Raw genomic sequence first — 19,893 nt, 5'->3', positions numbered from 1 at the left:
GACATACAAGACTTTTTTGTAAAAACACTAAAACTTTCCGGCGACGGACCCACCAGAAAATCACATGATTTTTCTGTGGGGCCCGTCGCTGGAAAGTCTTAGTGTTTTTACAAAAAAGTTTTGTATATCGTAGTAGATGATGATGGTGGTGTGTAAGTTACGAAAATCAATAGTTCTTTTTTGGATTTTTTTAGTTGATATCAAATTATCTTTTCCCGAGTATAATATATACTTAGAGTATATATATATTTTAATATTTGATGATAGAGAGTTGCTCAGTGCTCATCCCCGATGTCAACTAACTTAGGTTTAAACTTTGGTCCTTTTGGATTCAAACTTAGGTCTCTCAACGCTAAGTCTTTATTGGTTAAATTTTTTTGGGAAATTACATTTTTGGTCATTGAACTTGGTACATTTTTCACTTTTAGTCACTAAACTTCAAAAATTGCAAATTATACACTGAACTTGTCACTTTTGGTCACTGCGCTCAGTTTCGTTAGTTTTGCTCCGTTAAGTTGCACAGATTCGTTAGTTTTTTTTTTTTTTCACTTTTCGTCCTTCCAATTATTCCATAACTAAAATCGATAATCGACAAACTTCAGTGATGAAAAGTGTAATATACCTATATTTTTTATATATACCTCATTCGTCCAATTTTAAATGTTATTATTTTGATTTTTTCTTAATATTTTTACTTTTAACTTTGACTTTAAATATTTTTATTTATAACATATAGTAGTTGGTGTAAATTTTATCAATGAAAAATATATTTAAAAATTAGTTCATTATTATATGTTTTATAACAAATTTATATAACATAGACAAAAATATTTATGATTAAATCATAAGGCGTTATAGATTATCAGAAAAACCTACAACACGTTACTTCAGATAAACATTACAATATCTTATTTTTATTTTTGTTTATTAATAGTTAATTAAATGAATTAAGAAAAACTATATAAGTTTATATAACACAAAAAAAATAAATTACGGTTAAAGTAGACATAAGAAGACTCGAAATTCAAACATAGTCACTAAATAAATCTATCTTTATAAATAAAAATTTCATTAACAATTATTTCATCGTCGTTAAAAAAAAATAATTATTTCATCTAATCAAACTACTGTATAACAAATAGATATTAACTGTAAACATAAAAAATTTGTTTCAAAGCATAATAAATGAATATGTATTTTCACTAATTGGCCAAAACAATATATAAAACCTGAAGTTGGACCGATTTCGATTTTAGTTATGGAATAATGGGAAGGATGAAAAGTGAATGAAAATTAACGAATCTGGGCAAGTTAACGGGGAAAAACTAACAAAGTTGACGCAGTGACCAAAAGTGAAAAAAAGTGACAAGTTCAGTGTATAATTTGCAATTTTTAAAGTTTAGTGACTAAAAGTGAAGAACGTGTCAAGTTCAAGGACCAAAAGTGTAATTTTCCCAATTTTTTTTTGATCATTTCTCAATTTGTAGGTGTCATCTATCTGTATAGATCATGTTAATTTTCTCTCCATTGTTCCAAAGTCTATGTAATGGATAAAGGACGTAGGCCCTAATATTGTTTTACTTAATAGACTTAACATATTTAGTCAAATTTTATGTTTTTTTTTTAGAAAACAAAAATAACCGTCAATTACCTATTTTATACATACAGATATCATTTATACATTCAACCAATTAATAACTAAAAAAAGAACGAGCCGTTAGTCGTGTTTGTTTAGAACTTAAAATGAAATTAACTAAAATGTACTTAATCCATTAAGTCAATCAAACATGTTTAATTTTTAACTTAATATACAAAAATAGCTATATTGAATTAATTCATACATATATTATTAATCGCGTTTGGTTCAGAATTTGATGAAATCTGATGAAATTGGAATTGAATTACATTCCTTATGTGTTGTTTAAAGATGGAAGAATCTCATTTCATTGAAATGTAAACATTCCATCATTTGATGGAATCTTCATTCCTTGAGGACAGGTGAAGAAATTTCCTTCCTTTCTGTTACTTGAATTTTTAAAAAATAAAAAACATTCCATCAAATTCTAATCCTTTGATACATTTTGTGAACCAAACGTGTCTGGTTCCAAACGCTTAAGAATGTTATTGAATGGGTAGAAAGTGTAAATTGGCTAAAGTTTGAATCCCTGGTTCCAAATGCTTGTCCATCACTTTTTGGCCTTTTGCTATTTTCTCAAGAACAAGTAGGTGAGTTTTGTGATTTTAGACAGAGAAACTGAACTCTTATAGAGGGAAACACAAAGGAATGGTTTGAAAAATGAGATTAAGCATATTCCAAGCAAAACCCAGATACTAAAAATATATATATATATTGTTGAGCTTGTGAGGTGATTATTTTGGGCCAAAAAATTCAAGGAAAGAAGAAGAAATATGGATTGCTAGCTAGCTTGCATGTACGGATGATGATGAATGTTTTTGTTTTTTATTTGGAAGGTATAACCCCTTTTCTATGTTATTATTGTTAGGATTATCATTATTATTAGAAAAGTTAGGGTTTTGACCCATTTAAATTTGATTTGTATGAACCCTCTGTTGTTACTATGATTTTTGGTATTAAAAGAATGTAAGAAACATAATTGTTAAATAATATTTGGGTTGGGATGTATAGAATTTTAGAATGGCGAAATGGCAATATTGGCATTTTTTTTAAAAATTTTTTTATAGCTGACCTTTGAAAGTCAATGCTAATTGTGGATTTGGATATGTTGAATGGAGATGAATAAAGTGTTTATTTAATAGAAACACAATAGTTTGAAAAATGAGTTAAGGTCAATACTTGATAATGAAAATGATTGTAAGAAATCAAGTTACAAGCGAACCGGGTAGAATTAGAATTTGACTAGAATGCTTTAGGTAAAGTATAGTTTGTGACCATGATTGCTGTGTTTAATAATTTGAATAAGTGATTTGAGAACAGATGTCGTACGTCAAAGATTAAAAAATCCATATTAATTTTTGCATGTTTCATTCATCTTTTAACGGATTCACGGGTGATGAAAGTTGTAAATGTTAGAGATGGCTCGTTTAATTTCTAAAAAAACAAGGAACAATGATGTAGTTTTTGGTGCGAACCACAAGGACCATCTATATAATTAACTTGGCATTTCATCATTTTGTAATTTTTGTTTTTGTTTGCTTGAACAGGTATTGATCACATGGGGATGCCTTCTGATATGAGCAGCTTCCAATGTTAACCCCTACAATAGGTTTTGAATGTCATAAAACCATTAAAGTAAGTTTTGTCTACTTTAAGGTCATTTATCTGAATCCATTCATCTAAAAGAGGTACTTTTCAAGATTCAAGCCTTACAAATACGATTGTTCACTAGCTAGCTATATACAGAAATGGACATGGGCGTTAAAATACAACGGTTTTGTATTACAGACCTTCATGATGAATATTTATATTTGATCTTTGGAAAATTAGATAAAAGTGTTGATCGAGAAGCTTTTGGCCTAACATGTCACCGTTTTCTCGATATTCAAAATTCAAGTCGTAAATGTTTGAAATTTGGAACCTTGACTCAGTCAAATCGGTCAAAAAGGAAGGTGATGATTGATTCCTCTAAGCTTGATAGTTTGCTAAAGCGGTTTAGGCAATTAGAGTTTTTATCCTTGAAGGGATGCATAGATGTTTCCGATTTAGGTTTAACACAGTTGCAAATTTGTGGCTCTAAATTGCACACTCTGAAGCTTGATTATCGTTCTGATATCACCAACAAAGGACTTTCCTATGTTGCTTCTGGATGTCCATTGTTGTCTGTAATCAGCCTCTTTGGTTCTAAAATCACCGATTTAGGCTTAAAAAGTTTAAAATCCTGCAAGCATTTGAAAGAAGTGGATCTTGCTTGCTGTGACAAGATAAGCGACAGTGGAATTCAATCTCTCATCCAAAGTGGTCAACTTAGAACATTGGATGTATCTATGTGCTTTAAAATTACTGATATAGCCTTCCAAGGGCGTTCTATAACATTAGAAGAAGTCGATATTTCTTACTGTGACAAGATAACTGATAGTGGAATTCGATCTCTCATTCAAGGTTATCCTCAACTTAGAACATTAAATATATCTAAGTGCTGTAAAATTACTGGTATAGGTTTCCAAGGGTGTTCACCAACATTGGCTTGTGTCATAGCCTATAAGTGTGTGCTTAGTTCAACAGGTATTGCTGAAATGTTAAGTGGAGGTGGTTTTAAGTATCTAAGTTTTGCATGTTTCAAATGCATAGAGGGAAATGGACTGGCAACTATTGGTTCAGGACTTGCTCCAAATCTTAAAGTCCTTGATTTTCATAATTGTGACTTTGTTACTGATGATGTTATCTTAAGTATCTCACAAGGGTGTCCTTCACTGCAAGAATGGAATCTGTCCTATTGTGGCTACATTAGTACTTCTGGCTATGATCCAATTGGCTTGTATTGTCAAAAACAGATGTTATAGCTTTCATCATGAAGCATTTCTATCTTTGGTTAATGGTTGTAAGCGTCTATCAGTGATACATATGAGAGATTGCCCTCAAGTATTCCTATCTGTTCTTTTGGGAATCCTGAGAGATGATTTGAAGATCATAGAGAGGGAAGCAAGGACTATTGTTCCCAGTTGGGCATTTACAGGACGATGCTGATATATAACTTTGCAGTATGAATGAATTGAAGTGGAGCCCGAAATGTATGAAGGCATTTGGTACGTTTATGTTATTTTGAAGACTTGAAATATTGTGTTCTGGTCTATTTTTACTTAATGTAATTTTGATGAATGTATGCAGTTCCTTGAGTTTCAACTTGAGAACTAAATTTGCTGATGAACAAACTCGAAATGTTTTAAAAATATTTAAAGGTGAATGTTATGAATAGTGTCATAGACCACATGATATTGGTCTATTGGTTTATCTTACACCTCATTCAATAATATAATTCTTAAAAGTGTTAGCATTAGTAAACACCCATATCGTGCGGTAACACCCGACTGTGTGGGGTGTCGTAAACTATTGAATGTGTGGCAAAGTTTGTCATGTTTCTTGTGTAGGAGATGCGAGCAATATCTGACTGTTGGAGGGCCCCACCCCCTTTCACGGATTGTTTTATTTTATTTTCAAATACCTTCGTGTAGCATTTTAAACAACACTTAACCTACTTTTAACCAAAACACTCTTAGTTCAAATTTAAACTTCCAACAAAGAAAAAAAGTTTAAACTTCCAACAAAGAAAAATAAAGCCAAATTGCCTCTTTTTGTTTTATCTCTCCGAACACACAAAAGCTAGAAATGACATTTTTCGATGTCAAGAACTCGATGTACTTATACATGCTAAACGACGACAAGACATAAAGACCCGAGACGAGCTATGAGCCGTGATCAGGAAAATATCGATCCATACAGTTTTTGCATAAAACCAAAATCCGAACCGATCCATTCAGTTTTTAGAATAGCAAAACCATTGGATTCGGTTTTTGTTCGGTTCAGTTTGTCGGTTTTTCGATTCGGATTGGACCGGTTTCGTTTTTTTTATAATTTTCTTTTTTTTACGTTTTTTGTTACTGATTACCATTGAAAAACAAAACAAAAATAATGATATATCCAATAACTGTTGTTTCATTTTTGACTACACTAAAAGTGCACTCGAATTTAAAAACAGAGATTTGTAAACTTTAACATGGGCAAAGGATGACAGTTGCTAGCGGCTTGGCTGACTATCTGCTTTTGATCGTCTAATACACATATATATGAAAATTGGTAAACCTGTTTGATCTAAATTTTTAAAAATTAAGTCATGCCGTACGTTCTCTATGTATATATAAGAGGCATACTATTGACACCAGGGATTTTGGCTATTGACACCCGACCCCAAAAGAGGCGAAATTCGCCCCATCTGACCAAAAAATTTCGCCCCATCTGCCAATGTAATTAAATGTCTATACCTGCCAAAAAGGCAGCCATGACCGACTTCCTCCTCTTTACACTCCATACCCCCTTTTTCTTCTACCCCATTTCCACTGTCCACTCTCCTCACTTCTCCATCTTTTTCTTCCATACCATCTTTTTCTTCATCTTTTTCTTCTATAATAAAGGTTATAAATATATATTATGATAATAATTATATTTGTATATCTTATATATATATATATATATATATATATTTAAATATTATTTGTTTTGATTTGATTTTACCTTCAATAAATTAGGTTGGAGCACCATTGCCGGATCCGATCACCACCGCCGGACCACCATCACCCCCGGACCACCACCACCACTCCAGGTCCGTTCACCTTTTAATTTATGTTTATTTATTTATTATTATTATTATTATTATTATTTGTTTTTATGGAGTAATAATATTATTTTTGTTTATTTATTTATTTATTATTATTATTATTATTTGTTTTTATGGAGTAATAATATTATTTATTTTTTGTTTATTTATTATTATTATTATTATTATTATTATTATTATTATGGAGTAATAATATTTTTTTTTTTGATATTTCTATTATTATTATCATATTAATATTATTTTATTAGTATTGTTATTTGTTTTTATGGAGTAATAATAAATTAATTTGATTTTTTTTATTATTATTATGTTGTTTTCATCATCTATTATTATTACTATTATGTGAGTATTTGTTGTTAATATATCATTGATAAAAGGAATATATAGAGTTTGATTGAATGTATAGATGTAATATTATTAGTAAAATAAAGTTTATGTAGTTATAGATTTGTTAGCATTAGATTATGACATTTGTTAGCATTAGATTATTAGTAAAATAAAGTTTATGTAGTTATAGATTTGTTTTTATGGAGTAATAATATTATTTTTTTTGTTTATTTATTATTATTACTATTATTATTAGTATTATTATTATTATTATTATTTGCTTTTATGGAGTAATAATATTTTTTTTTTTTGATATTTCTATTATTATTATCATATTAATATTATTTTATTAGTATTGTTATTTGTTTTTATGGAGTACTAATAAATTAATTTGATTTTTTTTATTATTATCATGTTGTTTTCATCATCTATTATTATTACTATTATGTGAGTATTTGTTGTTAATATATCATTGATAAAAGGAATATATAGAGTTTGATTGAATGTATAGATGTAATATTATTAGTAAAATAAAGTTTATGTAGTTATAGATTTGTTAGCATTAGATTATGACATGTTGTATGATAATTGTTTGGTTCGAATGATATTTTTCGTGTAAAATATTTATTTAGTACTTGTTAGTATGGCACGTGTTGCTAGAGGACATGGCGGAGATGGTGCTGGTGATCCGCCGGCTCCATATTGGAAGCCAGAATCAGGATGTCTTGCAAGTGGTAAGAAAGTTTCAATTAATATGTGTTATAGTGTTGTATTTTATAAGTTGTTAGTATACTTTTTACTAATTTTAACGCACCTTTGTAGGTAAGAAGTTGCGTTCGTATGCCAAGAATTTAGAGGTAGAAAAGCTAAGAAATGACAATGGGGCACCGCTAGACATCGAGTTTGATATCAGAACCAAAACGTATAATCCGGTTGGACCGAATGCAAAGTATTTTGCATCGTTGCTGGGAACTTTGGCGAGGTCGGTGCCATTTTACTATGATTCATGGGAGCAAGTCCCTGAGGAGGCTAAGGAACATGTTTGGCCGTGTCTAGAGGTTGGGTTCGTCTACTAAATACAAATTTGTTATTTAAAGTTAATGATACAATGCTAAAATATTTATTATCATTTTGCAGTATTTTTGTAACTTGAGGCCGTACATCCAAGACCTTCATCCAAATAATCCAATCAGAAAGGGAGTAAAATACGGAGTGACTGCATCATTGAAGAAATATTACAGAAATGGAAAGTCCCGATTCAAGAACGATCTGTTCGTTAAAAAAGAAGGTGTAAAAAGTGTAGGCAATATTCGGGCAAACCCTCCAGCTGGTATAGATCCCCAAGAATGGAACAAGCATGTAGACTTCTTTGTGAGTGAGGGCTCTGTGCGTAGGTCCTAAGTAAATAAGGCGAACAGGGCTCTCCAATCGGATATTCCGATGCAGGGTCGTACATCATTTGCTCAGAGGCAACGTGGGATTGTAAGTACATTATTATGTAATTAATTAATTTATTATATACATATATATACTAAAATAATTTCATGTGTTTATAGTTTGGGCCAATTACTGCATACCCAAGCTTATTCGCTACTTGGGCTGAGTCACATCAACATGAGGATGGGTCGTGGACAAGTGAGCTCAGGGCTAAGTAGCATGTTAGTATTATTGTTGCTTACCTTATAGATTAAATTTACATAGTTTTATTCCGTCTAAATTTTATTGTTGCTTAACCTTATATATTAAATTTACATAGTTCTATTCATATTAAAATAGGCTGACATGCTGACGAGATGGGATGAAACTCGAAACGATGACAATCCTCCAACAGAAGCAGAAATAGTGACATTTGTTGAGGGGGAGAAAGCTAGTTGGAATCGTGGAATCGGAAGGGTTGTACCTGGTTTAGGTTCTTCAAGTAATTCATCGACTGATTCAGGGCCTTCTGATGCATCTACCTGTGGTTCACAACGCCCACGATTTACTACTCAACTAGATATGCAAGCGTTGGAGGCTCGTATGCAGAGACAACTAGAGGAGCAGGCACGACAGAATCAACAACTACGGGAGACCATACAGAGCCAACAGTCCACAATGACCCAGATGATGGAATATATGAGAAGCCAAGGCTTCAATATATCTCCCCAGCCACAACCACCTCCCGACAATCAACCACCTCTCGACTATCAACCATCTCCCCAGTCTGGGTCGACCCATTTAGACAATTGGAACAACAATGAATTGGAATTTGATGAGGATGGTAATTTGCACTTTTAAGTTTTAGTTTGTATCTTTTAATTTTGACCATATTTGTAGTTGTATTGGGTACAATTTTTTGTATAATTTTAGGTGTATGACTATGATGTTATCCTATTTTATATGGTTATTTGCACGGATAAATAGATAATACTAAAAGAAGTCAAATTCATAAAAATGATTACAACACTTACAATACACAAATAAGTAAAGTTCATTAAAAAGATTACAATACACAAAATAAGTAAAAACTCATAAATATGATTACTCAATGACTACATGACTACGTTTAATTGGGCTTTTAGTCAATTATATGTAGAGATCCAATTGGACTTTGAAGTGTTCTGCCCATCCCTTTGTAGTTTCCTTTGACGATTTCCAATAAGGGTGTGGTCTTGCCATCGGGTACATTCCTTCCTGTTCCACCATGACATAATGAATTCCCCCCCATATTAATGCAATGGAAATAGGTGCATCGCGATACATGTTTGAACCTGGACCCTGGAAAAAAGGGAACACGGTAGAACTTTCCCCCACACTTAAACAGTTTATGAGAAGACCGAGTCTATTGGCAAGCAAAATAGGATGCTCCGGCATTGACATCCAGTAGTCTCTAGGACGACCACCTTCTGGATAAGAAAACTGTACGGCTTTGTGCACATTTGTGTTTTTACCAAAGACTTTATCGTAATAAGTTTTTTTACTGTCATACTCTGCTAACATTTCCCGTCTAACCCATTCAAAACCCATAGTTTTTTCATCATTATCATCAAATCCTAGAGCAACAGCTAGTGCTCGAAACCCACAATTCCCGTCACCTTTCACATTTATGATTCTCCGAATGTACGGTTGAAAAACTTCCGGTATCTCGGAAATTGATACCTCTAAAAATGATTTGGGTGTTGCCTCCATGGGTGGTGTCATCGTTGGTGCAAACAACTCCGGGAAGTATGACGTGCTCAAAGGCGGATCCGGGAAGTATGATGTGCTCGAAGGCGGATCCGGGAAGTATGACATGTCGTAAGTAGGATCTGGGAAACTATATGAATTTTCTGGCATGGAGTAACTCTGTCTAGCACTTTGTGTCTCTAGGAAGAATGACGCGCCAGAATAAGTGTCAGGGGCGAAACGTGATACAGATGGCACGTGGCAGCTTTGTCTTGGCGGTGCTCTGTGTGATTCCGGGAAGTTTGATGTGCCTGACATGCGATCAAATCCGTATGAATGCATGGAGCTCGACTTTGCAAGTTTGGAAGGTCCCATGTTCGAAGGCATCTTGTTCAAATCAGGCAGTTTTTTACCGGTCTTTTTTTGCGTGGTGGGCCTACCACGCGTCTTCTTTTGAACGACGGGTTCCTTGATTTGGGTTTTTCTTGGGTTAAAAATATCACCTAACTTTCTAAGCCAACTCTTCTCTACAGATTTGGGTTGGAGCTTACAAGCTTCCTTGAAAGAATTTGTTTTTTCCTCGATGACGACATAGTTGATCTCGTCTTTTTCTACATCATTTCCTTCCATAGGTGTCGACGGTGTAAGATCAAGTTTTCTCCAAAACATATTTATCTGTTCCAAATTAATACTTTGACCTGCAATAATTATCATGAGTATGTTTAACTTTGCATTATTATACAAATGAGTATATTTTAATCGGATATACTAACCATGGTAGACATAGAATACAAGTCTGCAAGCACACGGTAGCCCACAACTGGTAAACAACTTACAACCACAACGAGATGGGTCCCCCGCTATATCATCGTCTTTGATACGTTTAATCTCTTGTAGCATGATTTCCAAAGCATTATGGGAAACGAACCCATGTAGTCGCTTGAAACATGGTAAATCGTGATCTGTGTTGCGTTTAATCTTGCTTTTTGAAAAGGTTTCTCTGATTGCCATATGTTGACTATCTACGATACGAGTAATGCACTCAACAAGCCTATGTGGGCGCGCTATTTGGCCATCCAAGTGACTCTTTAACAGCGCATGCTCCGACTCGACTCTATTCGTATTGTATTGGCCAAAGTTGAGGTGTAGATCCACCCAACAAGACACAAAAAATTCCTTATATTGCGACAACCAACTTAAGCTCACATAACGATAAACACCTGGAAATTAAAATAATATGGTAATGATGAAACAAACAACATATAAGCTTTTTCCAAACTTAAAATTGATAATTACACCAAAAAATATACCTGGATAACTAGTCAAATACTCTTGAAGTGATTCATCTCTAGTGATGTAATCCTCAATCGTGTGAGATTCAATAAGTACTTTCCACCGATGAAGAAAAGAATAAAGAGCCCCCTTATTCTTAAATACCAGCTCACAATGTTTTATTATATTCCTCCTTATGTGAACTCTACAGAGTTGTCGCGCAGCATTCGGCACCACATTCCGACATGCATTCATCAGTGCTAGCTCCCTATCAGTAATTATAAGACTCACGGGCCAGCCTTCACCAAGTGTCCGTTTTAAAGTCTGTAACACTCAAACATAGTTGGCCTCTTGTTCGTTTACTATAAACGCACAAGCTATAAGAAATGTCTTGCCTATTGAAGTGACACCTACAATCTCAACAAATGGCATTCCATATTTATTAGTTTTGTAGGTGGATTCTATGAACAACACGTTAGGGAATGCACGCCAAATCTCAAATGATTTTGGGTGCATAAAAAACAGATTTTCCATCCGGTTTGAATATAAGTTCGTTGTATACTCATAAGTGTAATGGAATTGTTGTAGCACTCACAAAAGCACCTACATGTAAAAAAAAAAAAATTCAAAAATCCTAATGTCTACATGCTCAACTCAAAGGATATGTAAAAGTGAAAAGCTAACCTGCATTGGAGTATTTCCAATCTTCTGGGCCTCTTCGTTTCTTATTTTTTCCAGTAAGTTGTGTACATCTTTGATGAGAGACAGGTTGTTTGGAAATTCCTTTCTCAATCCATCAAAAATACCTTGCGCATTCAGGTTTAAGTAATACTGCCTCCGTACCCATTCTTCTTCGGCTGGAGAAAAACGTCTGGCAAACGCATGACCATACACATCATCTATGTCATGATTATGTGTATGATCTATCACATTTACCCTCCAACCATATTCCGAATAATAACCTTGCAATTTGAATGGACAATTACATTTTTTTGAAAAACTCTTTCTGATGCCCTTACTCCTCTTACGGTATGTACCACCACGATCGCAAATGAGTAATACTCTAGAAATGTCATCCGCTGCATTTGTGTTTGATCTACCCTTTATTAGGACATAACCTAGCGACATTGCTGTTGCTTGCGCCCATTCTGTCAGTTCTTCGACTGAGTTGAACGACTATTATAATAGAAAACATAAATCTCATATTTTTATTAAATAACTAAATACTTAAAGAAAAGATATGTTGAAATATACCTCATCAGTATAAAAAGGAGTAGCGTCGTAGTCAAAGTTACGGCCCTCATCTGAGTTGTTATCGTCAGAATTATCCATCTAAAATATACAACATTATATACGTATATATATAAATCAACAAAATAGCATTGGCTAATTTAGCTATAAAATATATAACATTACATACGTACCTTAGATATGCAAACCGTTTTGAAATTTACTATAAATGGAAGTAGTCGTACATGTATATATAGGCAAGAGCAGATGGGGCGAATGGCAGATGGGGTGAAATTCGCCCCTTTTGCCCCAGACATTTTCAGATAAAAGTGACATAAAGGTGATTTACGGTATGGGTAAAAAACGGTATGGGTAAAAAATGGTATGGGTAAAAGTGACATAAAGCTGAAAAGGAGTTGATTTAAATTGTTAGTCTAGATGGGGCGAAATTTGCCCCTTCTGCTCAAAATTTTCGCCCCATCTGAAGGGTGTCATCTTGAGGTGACTTAAAGCTGAAAAGGAGTTGATTTAAATTGTTAGTCCAGATGGGGCGAAATTTGCCCCTTCTGCTCAAAATTTTCGCCCCATCTGAGGGGTGTCAATAGCAGAAAAAGGGTGGGAATAGAAAGCCCCATATATAATACTAGAGAGAGAGCGCTTTTGTTCGCCTGTTTGTTAGGAAACAGAGGTACAAACTGATCTATTTATAGATAGTGTACCTATATTAAGTTGTTACAAACAACATTTTTATCAATTACCATCCAACCTGCCCTCATTTCGTAGTACAAAAAAAAAAAAAAAAAACCTTTGTATCGCTATTCCCAATTTCTTTCTGTTTCGAATGATAAGATATCACATAAAGGTATATTATAAAATTTATTGATCTTTGGTTTATATTTTATGTTAATATTAATATAATGTCTATTTCTATTACTTGATGTTCATATCATGAGATTCTTAATAGGATGAATCATCGTACATTTTTATAGTCAAGATGCTATTTTTCTTCCATTATTTCGTTGTTGAGATTGTGTAAGATAAACTTGTTTTCCAGAATCTTATATTGCTTCTTTTCCTATTAAAAAACGATCATGCAATACGGTTTTGTTTAAAACAATTATATAAAAGACATCAAATGTTACAACACTGTCACAACTCACAAATAATACATCAAAAAACTCACGTGATTTATGATTGCACTTTATAGTACAATATATGACGCATAACTAATGATGTCTATGTTTTTCATGATTCTATTTTTCTTGATGTTCACAGTCTCAAATATAGACGCATATCGCATAAAAGGTATATATATATCTGATCTATAGTCAAGGGTATGTTAATGTATTATTTTTGTTGAAATGGTTATATTCTGGTTTCATGGCATCATAAAACTTTAGTTTTGGTAATCATGATTGTTAATTTGTTTTATCCGTAGTTTTACTTTAGTCATGGTTAATGAAAGCTCAGAAATGTGTGGCTTATATATCGAGATGATTGTATATATGATTATATGTCGCACTTTTATCATTATGTGCCGACTTATACCCACACGATGCACACAAGTGACATGTACGTGACACGATCCGAAATAAGCAAGTTTGGGTTGAGGCTAAATGGATTTGGGTCATAAATTAGCTGACCCGAGTAACATGTTTAATATATCGGCTGGGTATGGGTTGAATTGTAACCCATTTACAACTTGCCAACCCTTAAATACTACAAATAGGTTATATATAGACTATGAATTCAAATGTTTAGTCTTAAATATTGTCACTATCTTAGTTTTCTAATATTTCTATCTATTTTTGTAATGTAACTTCAAAATAATTTTAACAACTGGGTCATATACTCATTGTTTGTGATCCAAGATATAAAAATCTCATATAAATTTTTTATCATGTTGGGTTTTAACTTACCATGAGTTCAATGGGTCAATATGACCAAACCGTTTATTTAGTGGGTTGGTTTGAAGTATATGAACCCGTCAACCCATAATCCATCAACCAGAACCCAACTTGTAATTCATATTTGCAAGGAAATCAAGGATAATTACTGTTTTGCTGGACAAATATATTTCATGTTGTAATTTCTAATGTATTCTTTTTATTTTGTCTTTCAACAGCTATTGATCACATTGTACCTTTTGAATCCAGCATTCTGAGTTGTTTATGTCTGCAACAAGCTTTTAAATGCCATGAAGATTTTGTATATTTCAAGATCGTTGAGTTAACTCGAATCATTTGGTTCTAACACACGAGTTTCTCATGCGTGGGATTGTGGCAGTCATTACAAGTTTATGAGATACTAGATGCAGAAATGGATGTGGGTGTTACGAAACAGAATTCGTGCATTACACACTTGAGAGATGAGGATTTGTGTTTGATCTTCGATAAGTTATACAAAACCTGTGACCGCGAATCCTTTGGCCTAACTTGTCGCCGTTTTTTAGAAATTCAAAACTCAAATTCTAAATGCTTAGAACTCGGACGCTCAAGCTGGCCAAAGAGAACTCGTGTTATCTATGATGGGACAGATCCTTTGATACTTGATAAACTGCTTAACCGTTTTAGGAATGTAGAGTCACTATCCTTCACCCATTGTGATAAACTTTCTGATTCTGATTTGACAAGGTTGCAAGAATATGGCTCTAAGTTGCAGTCTCTTTCCCTTTCTTATTGTCGGCTTGTAACTGACATTGGACTTACTTCAGTTGCTTCTGGTTGTCCATTTTTGTCGATTATTAGTCTTCGTGAGTGTTCTATTAGTGATCATGGATTGGAGATTTTAACAAAATCCTGTAAATCTTTAACAGAAGTGAACCTTAATGGGTGCTCTAGCATAACAGATAAGGGCATTTTGTCTCTCAACCAAAACTGTCGCGAAATTAGAGCAATTAGCATAGCTGGGTGCAAAGAAATACGTGGCGTGGGCTTCAAAGGGATTTCTCCAACATTGATTATCTTAGAAGCGAATTCTTGTGATTTTGATCTCGCGGGTGTTACTGGAATCATAAGTGGAGGTGGTCTTAAGTATCTAAACCTTTCGTATTCATACAAAAGGGAACAAGGTTTGGCAATACTCGTTTCAGGTTCTGCCTCAAATCTTAGAATCCTTGACTTGATGAGATGCAACTTTGTTGATGATGCCGCGATAGAAAGTATCTCAAAAGGGTGTCCATTACTAGAAGAATGGAACCTGTCGTTCTGTGATGAGATCGGAATTTCAGGTTGGGAGTCCATTGGATTGAATTGTCACAATTTGGAAATAATCTATGTTCATGGATGTAAGAAGCTATGTGATAAAGGATTACTGGCTTTGGGGAACGGCTGTGAGCGTCTGTCAAAGGTATATATGAACACTAAGTACGGCAAAAACATTACTCGATCTGGGAAACTCATGTTCAAGACACAGAGACCGGATGTGAAGATCGAACAGGAGATATCAATGAAGACAAATTTCCCATTTTGGAAATTTACCTGGCCCTATACTAGATGGTTATGGGATTAGTAGTAGGAAACAATCAATTTTTTTTTCCAGAAAAACAAACATCAACACCACACATTGATATCAATTTATCTACCAGTATATGTAAATTTTTACTTTGAAGACTCTGTCTCTCCTTTTTCTTCAATTTTTATTATTTATCGTTGATCTTTACAATGATCTGCAGATCCTCTCTTTGTATTTTAAAATTAGAGATATCAGATCGAGTAACTTGATCGTTAGACGTTGGCAACCATTACCTAAAGCTTGCAAGGTTTCACCAACAATTTTATGACAACCAGATATGTTGAGTGATCTAAGTAGACAGGCAATTTTGATCGTATTTACACGATTTTGTTAAAATTTCCAATCCAGTCACTGATAGAACAATAACGTAGAGTAGACTGATAACGGATAAAAATTGACAACCAGAAGCAACAATAGTAAGTCATGCGTCTGTAACTTAAGTATATACAAGATAAAGAAAGTGCAATTTAGAGGACATTTGTGCAATATAGTTAAACATGAATCCATGACTCTGAAGCAATTTCCAAGACACGATATCATATTGTCAAAGGTAGAACGAGAGTACATTAAACGTGAACGTTAGAATCTGAGTTCCAAACGTTTAACTCCATCGCAAATTGACACTTATTACAATCTAAAAGTAGGCATATGGGTTCTGAAGTTCAAATTCTTGGAAATACATGAATTTATCAAACTTACACAACTCAGAATAAGAAATCATAGCGGGGAATCTTTAAGCTTCAATTGATTTTCCTGCCCCCTAAACGTAAATGCCCAACTGGGTGCAATTGTTGTGAGTTGTATATCGCTGATCTCCACATCCTCTCTCTGTGTCTTGAAAGCTTGAATCCCAGATGGAGTGATTTGGCGGCAATCACTCATGTATATGACTGATAGGAGTCGGCAGCCATTACCCAAAGCAAGTAATCCTTGATCACAGAAATTTCGACAGTTGTGCACATGAAGTCTCTCCAAACTTTGACAGTAAAAACCAATCCACTCCCAACCTGGTAGCCGAACATTATCACAAAATGATAAGTTCCACTCTTTCAGCATTGGACACCCCATTGAGATTTTCTTAATCGTGTTATCCCCAACGCGCTTGCAGTTTCTAAAGTCGAGGATTTTAAGATTTGAAGCAAATCCTAAATCAATTTCCGCCTGTCTTAAGTACGAGTCATAAGGAACGGAAATGCAAATGCTTAGATACTCGAGGGACCCTTCACTAAAAATTCTATAAAGAACTGGATCCCACACATAGTTTTTAAATTCTAGACAAGTTAAGGTAGGAGATATCCCTTGCAAGCCAACACCATGAATTTTTTGACACCAAGATATTTGAAGTGTTCTAAGTTGACGACAATTTTGGTTGAGAGACAAAATCCCCTTGTCGGTTATGTTCTCGCAACCTCCAAGATACACTTCTTTTAAGGATTTACATGATTTTGTTAAGATTTCCAATCCACCATCGCTAACAGAATAACAATTCCATAAACTGATTGCAGACAAAAATGGACAGGTAGAAGCAATAGAAATAAGTCCTACGTCAGTGGCATCACTACAAAAATCAAGATAGAGACATTGCAACTTAGACCATTTTTTTTGCAATCGAGTTAAAGTGGGATATGAGATGTCATCCAACTTCTCAAGCACAACGACTCTATATTCCTAAAACGCTTAAACATTTTTTCAAGGTCAGGAGAATCTGTGACAATGATAGGACGAGAGGAGATTCTAGACCAAGGAAAGAAATTAAGTTCCAAGCTTTTACGGCTTGTGTTTTGAATATTAAGAAAATTGTGACAGGCTAGTCCAAAAGAATCCCGGTCACATTTTGATCCTAATCTTTCGATTATTAAAGACAAAGAGTCATTAGAAAGGTCTGTAATGCACGAGCGCTGCTTTTTAACAATTGCATCCAGTGTTGTATATAGCTAGCAAAAGCAAGCTGCCAATAAAAAAACAGCCCCAATTTGTTTCTACAGATTTTTATGATTTAGAGTCTTCTGCATTAGAAGATCCTGCGTATAAAGGTTTATGATCGCGATCATTGCCTGTTGAAACAAAAGAAGAAATCGGAGAAGTCGATCAAGTTTACCCTAATTGAAAAAATTTAAAGAAATCGGCAATAATTCAAAAGAAAAATGCATATGAATTCTAATCTCAACCTACAGAGCACAGATTACTATAGAACGCAAGACATTAATTAGGCATTATTAAAAATTGAGATTAAACAAAAAGATATAAAAGGGAAAGAAATAAACCTGCGGTGATAAGTGGGTAATATCGAAGTCCCGTTGTTTTTATATTGCGTGCTCTGATTCTCGTAATGGGTTTTTTTTTTATCGTACGTGGGATCATTTATATTGGAGCAATGGAGCGTAGAGAGTTTTCGGTTGCCTAAATACAAGATGGTCCCCTTGGTTTGTTTACTTTTGCAACTTGAGTCTCTTTTTAAGTTCATAGCAACAAGAGTCCCAAATTAAAAACTTTTAGCTACCATGGTCTAAATTTAGATGATCTTTCAGTTTCCATTCGTTAACAGGACCAAATTTGCAATTTTATCATTTTTAATTTATATTCTCTTTTTCTCTTTATTTTTTTATTCTCCAAACAATATATCACACGAAAATTCTAAATCAAAATACAATATATATATATATATACTCACTAGTTAGGATCCGTGCAATGTGACGGGGTAATGGTGGCGGCATCGAGATGTGGGGTCTCAACAATCATCAATCTAACATCATGTTTCTTAGGCCTGTGCTTATAGGCAGGGAGTCCTCAGAACTTTTTGTCTGCCAAGTCAGCAGAGGTTGGCTTCAGTTGGTTTAAAGAAGGAGATATAGACGTTATTTTTGTATTGAGAAGAAAAAATCTTTTTTTATTATTTTAGTCCAAGTGACCATTGCTGGACCCCACTGAAGAGCGTCTCTCATCTTCTTCTGGTGGACTATCATACAAGACGCACAAAAGTGGGCGATCACTGCTAATAGAAGTCTTGCGTCCTAATGCATGGAGACGCTGGCGCGAGACTCTTATAAGCACCGGCCTTAGTGGTTAATTCTTATCCGATTAGATATTTATCAACTTACAATATCATAAGAATTTAACATGACATTAAATATCTATGTTTCTCGTGTATCAACAATCTAGTATTATACTCCCTCCATACCAATTTAAATATTCAAATTAACTTATTGAGTATTTCTTTTCTAATTTTAACCGGAAATATTTTTATTTGTATAATATAACACCTAATGAAAGTTATATCAATGAAAAATACATTTAAAAGTCGATCTATATATACATTTTATATCAATTATTGTATAACACATACGGAACAATTTATGGTCAAAGTTGCAAAAGAAAGACTTCAAAAGATATTTAAATTGAGACGAATGAAATGGTTGAAAAGATATATAGTTGATAGGGTAAGAAAATAAATGGTTGATAATTTTATCGAGGAAAAAAGGGAAAAAAAGTTACAAAAATGGTGCCGGATTGGAATTGAGGAATCATCCAAATTTGTATCCTGACAGCAAAAATTAGCAAATTTAAGGAGCCCAATTGATAGTAAATATGAAAAAGGACCCATATTACAAAAATAAACAAACCATTAAAAATATTCTTGCATTTTTATTATTTATTTTTTAATGACATTTTATTTTACTCCTACTCTTAAATTACATATAAATCTATAAACCAAGACTTTCAAAAAACCATGAATTCTCTCAAGATCCAAGACTTTACCAATGGGCCTTTTAACCCCATTGGTAAAACTATTCTTGCATTTAATTTTTTCTACTAATGATTAATTGTTTAAAACTATAAGGGTGTTGTGAAATGCGTAAGGGGTGACAGCTATGGTGTCAAGTAGTGTATGTTGATGTAAATGTAATTGATATAAAAGGTAATAGTGAAGATATCTTTTAAGATAAAGGTTTACAGTCAGATAAGTTCTCATACCAATATCTACAAAAAGGTCCATCTTGTATGTCTTTTTTTTTTTCTTAACTATTTCCAAATAACGGGGGCTTAAAATTATTATTTTTATATATATTTTTAAATATATAGGGAAAAGTTAAATTGGAAG

At 33.6% G+C, this 19,893-nt stretch overlaps 4 protein-coding genes across 4 annotated transcripts; 3 read left to right on the top strand and 1 right to left on the bottom strand.

The window, feature by feature from the left end:
• Positions 1-2,212: 2,212 nt before the first annotated feature.
• LOC122609320 (F-box/LRR-repeat protein 12-like) lies at positions 2,213-4,479 on the top strand. The gene is made up of 2 exons (XM_043782371.1): positions 2,213-2,472; positions 3,184-4,479. Exon 2 carries the CDS (start codon positions 3,385-3,387, stop codon positions 4,477-4,479), a length of 1,095 nt encoding a protein of 364 aa, XP_043638306.1. The 5' UTR covers positions 2,213-2,472; positions 3,184-3,384.
• Positions 4,480-7,271: 2,792 nt separating this feature from the next.
• On the top strand, positions 7,272-7,711 carry LOC122609319. Its single transcript, XM_043782370.1, has 2 exons — positions 7,272-7,369; positions 7,458-7,711. The coding sequence occupies exons 1-2, from the start codon at positions 7,279-7,281 to the stop codon at positions 7,709-7,711; spliced, it is 345 nt and encodes a 114-aa protein (XP_043638305.1). The 5' UTR covers positions 7,272-7,278.
• Positions 7,712-14,600: 6,889 nt separating this feature from the next.
• Positions 14,601-15,885, top strand: LOC122609318 (F-box/LRR-repeat protein 12-like). The gene has a single exon (XM_043782369.1). It carries the CDS (start codon positions 14,601-14,603, stop codon positions 15,789-15,791), a length of 1,191 nt encoding a protein of 396 aa, XP_043638304.1. The 3' UTR covers positions 15,792-15,885.
• A 429-nt stretch (positions 15,886-16,314) lies between these two features.
• Positions 16,315-18,258, bottom strand: LOC122609316 (F-box/LRR-repeat protein 12-like). The gene is made up of 2 exons (XM_043782368.1): positions 18,059-18,258; positions 16,315-17,352 (listed from the first exon to the last, which is right to left on the bottom strand). Exons 1-2 carry the CDS (start codon positions 18,256-18,258, stop codon positions 16,512-16,514), a joined length of 1,041 nt encoding a protein of 346 aa, XP_043638303.1. The 3' UTR covers positions 16,315-16,511.
• Positions 18,259-19,893: the final 1,635 nt, after the last annotated feature.

Source organism: Erigeron canadensis, chromosome 7 (genome assembly GCF_010389155.1).
Source record: "Erigeron canadensis isolate Cc75 chromosome 7, C_canadensis_v1, whole genome shotgun sequence".
Classification (NCBI taxonomy): Eukaryota; Viridiplantae; Streptophyta; class Magnoliopsida; order Asterales; family Asteraceae; genus Erigeron; species Erigeron canadensis.
This window is presented reverse-complemented; position numbering and strand designations above follow the sequence as displayed.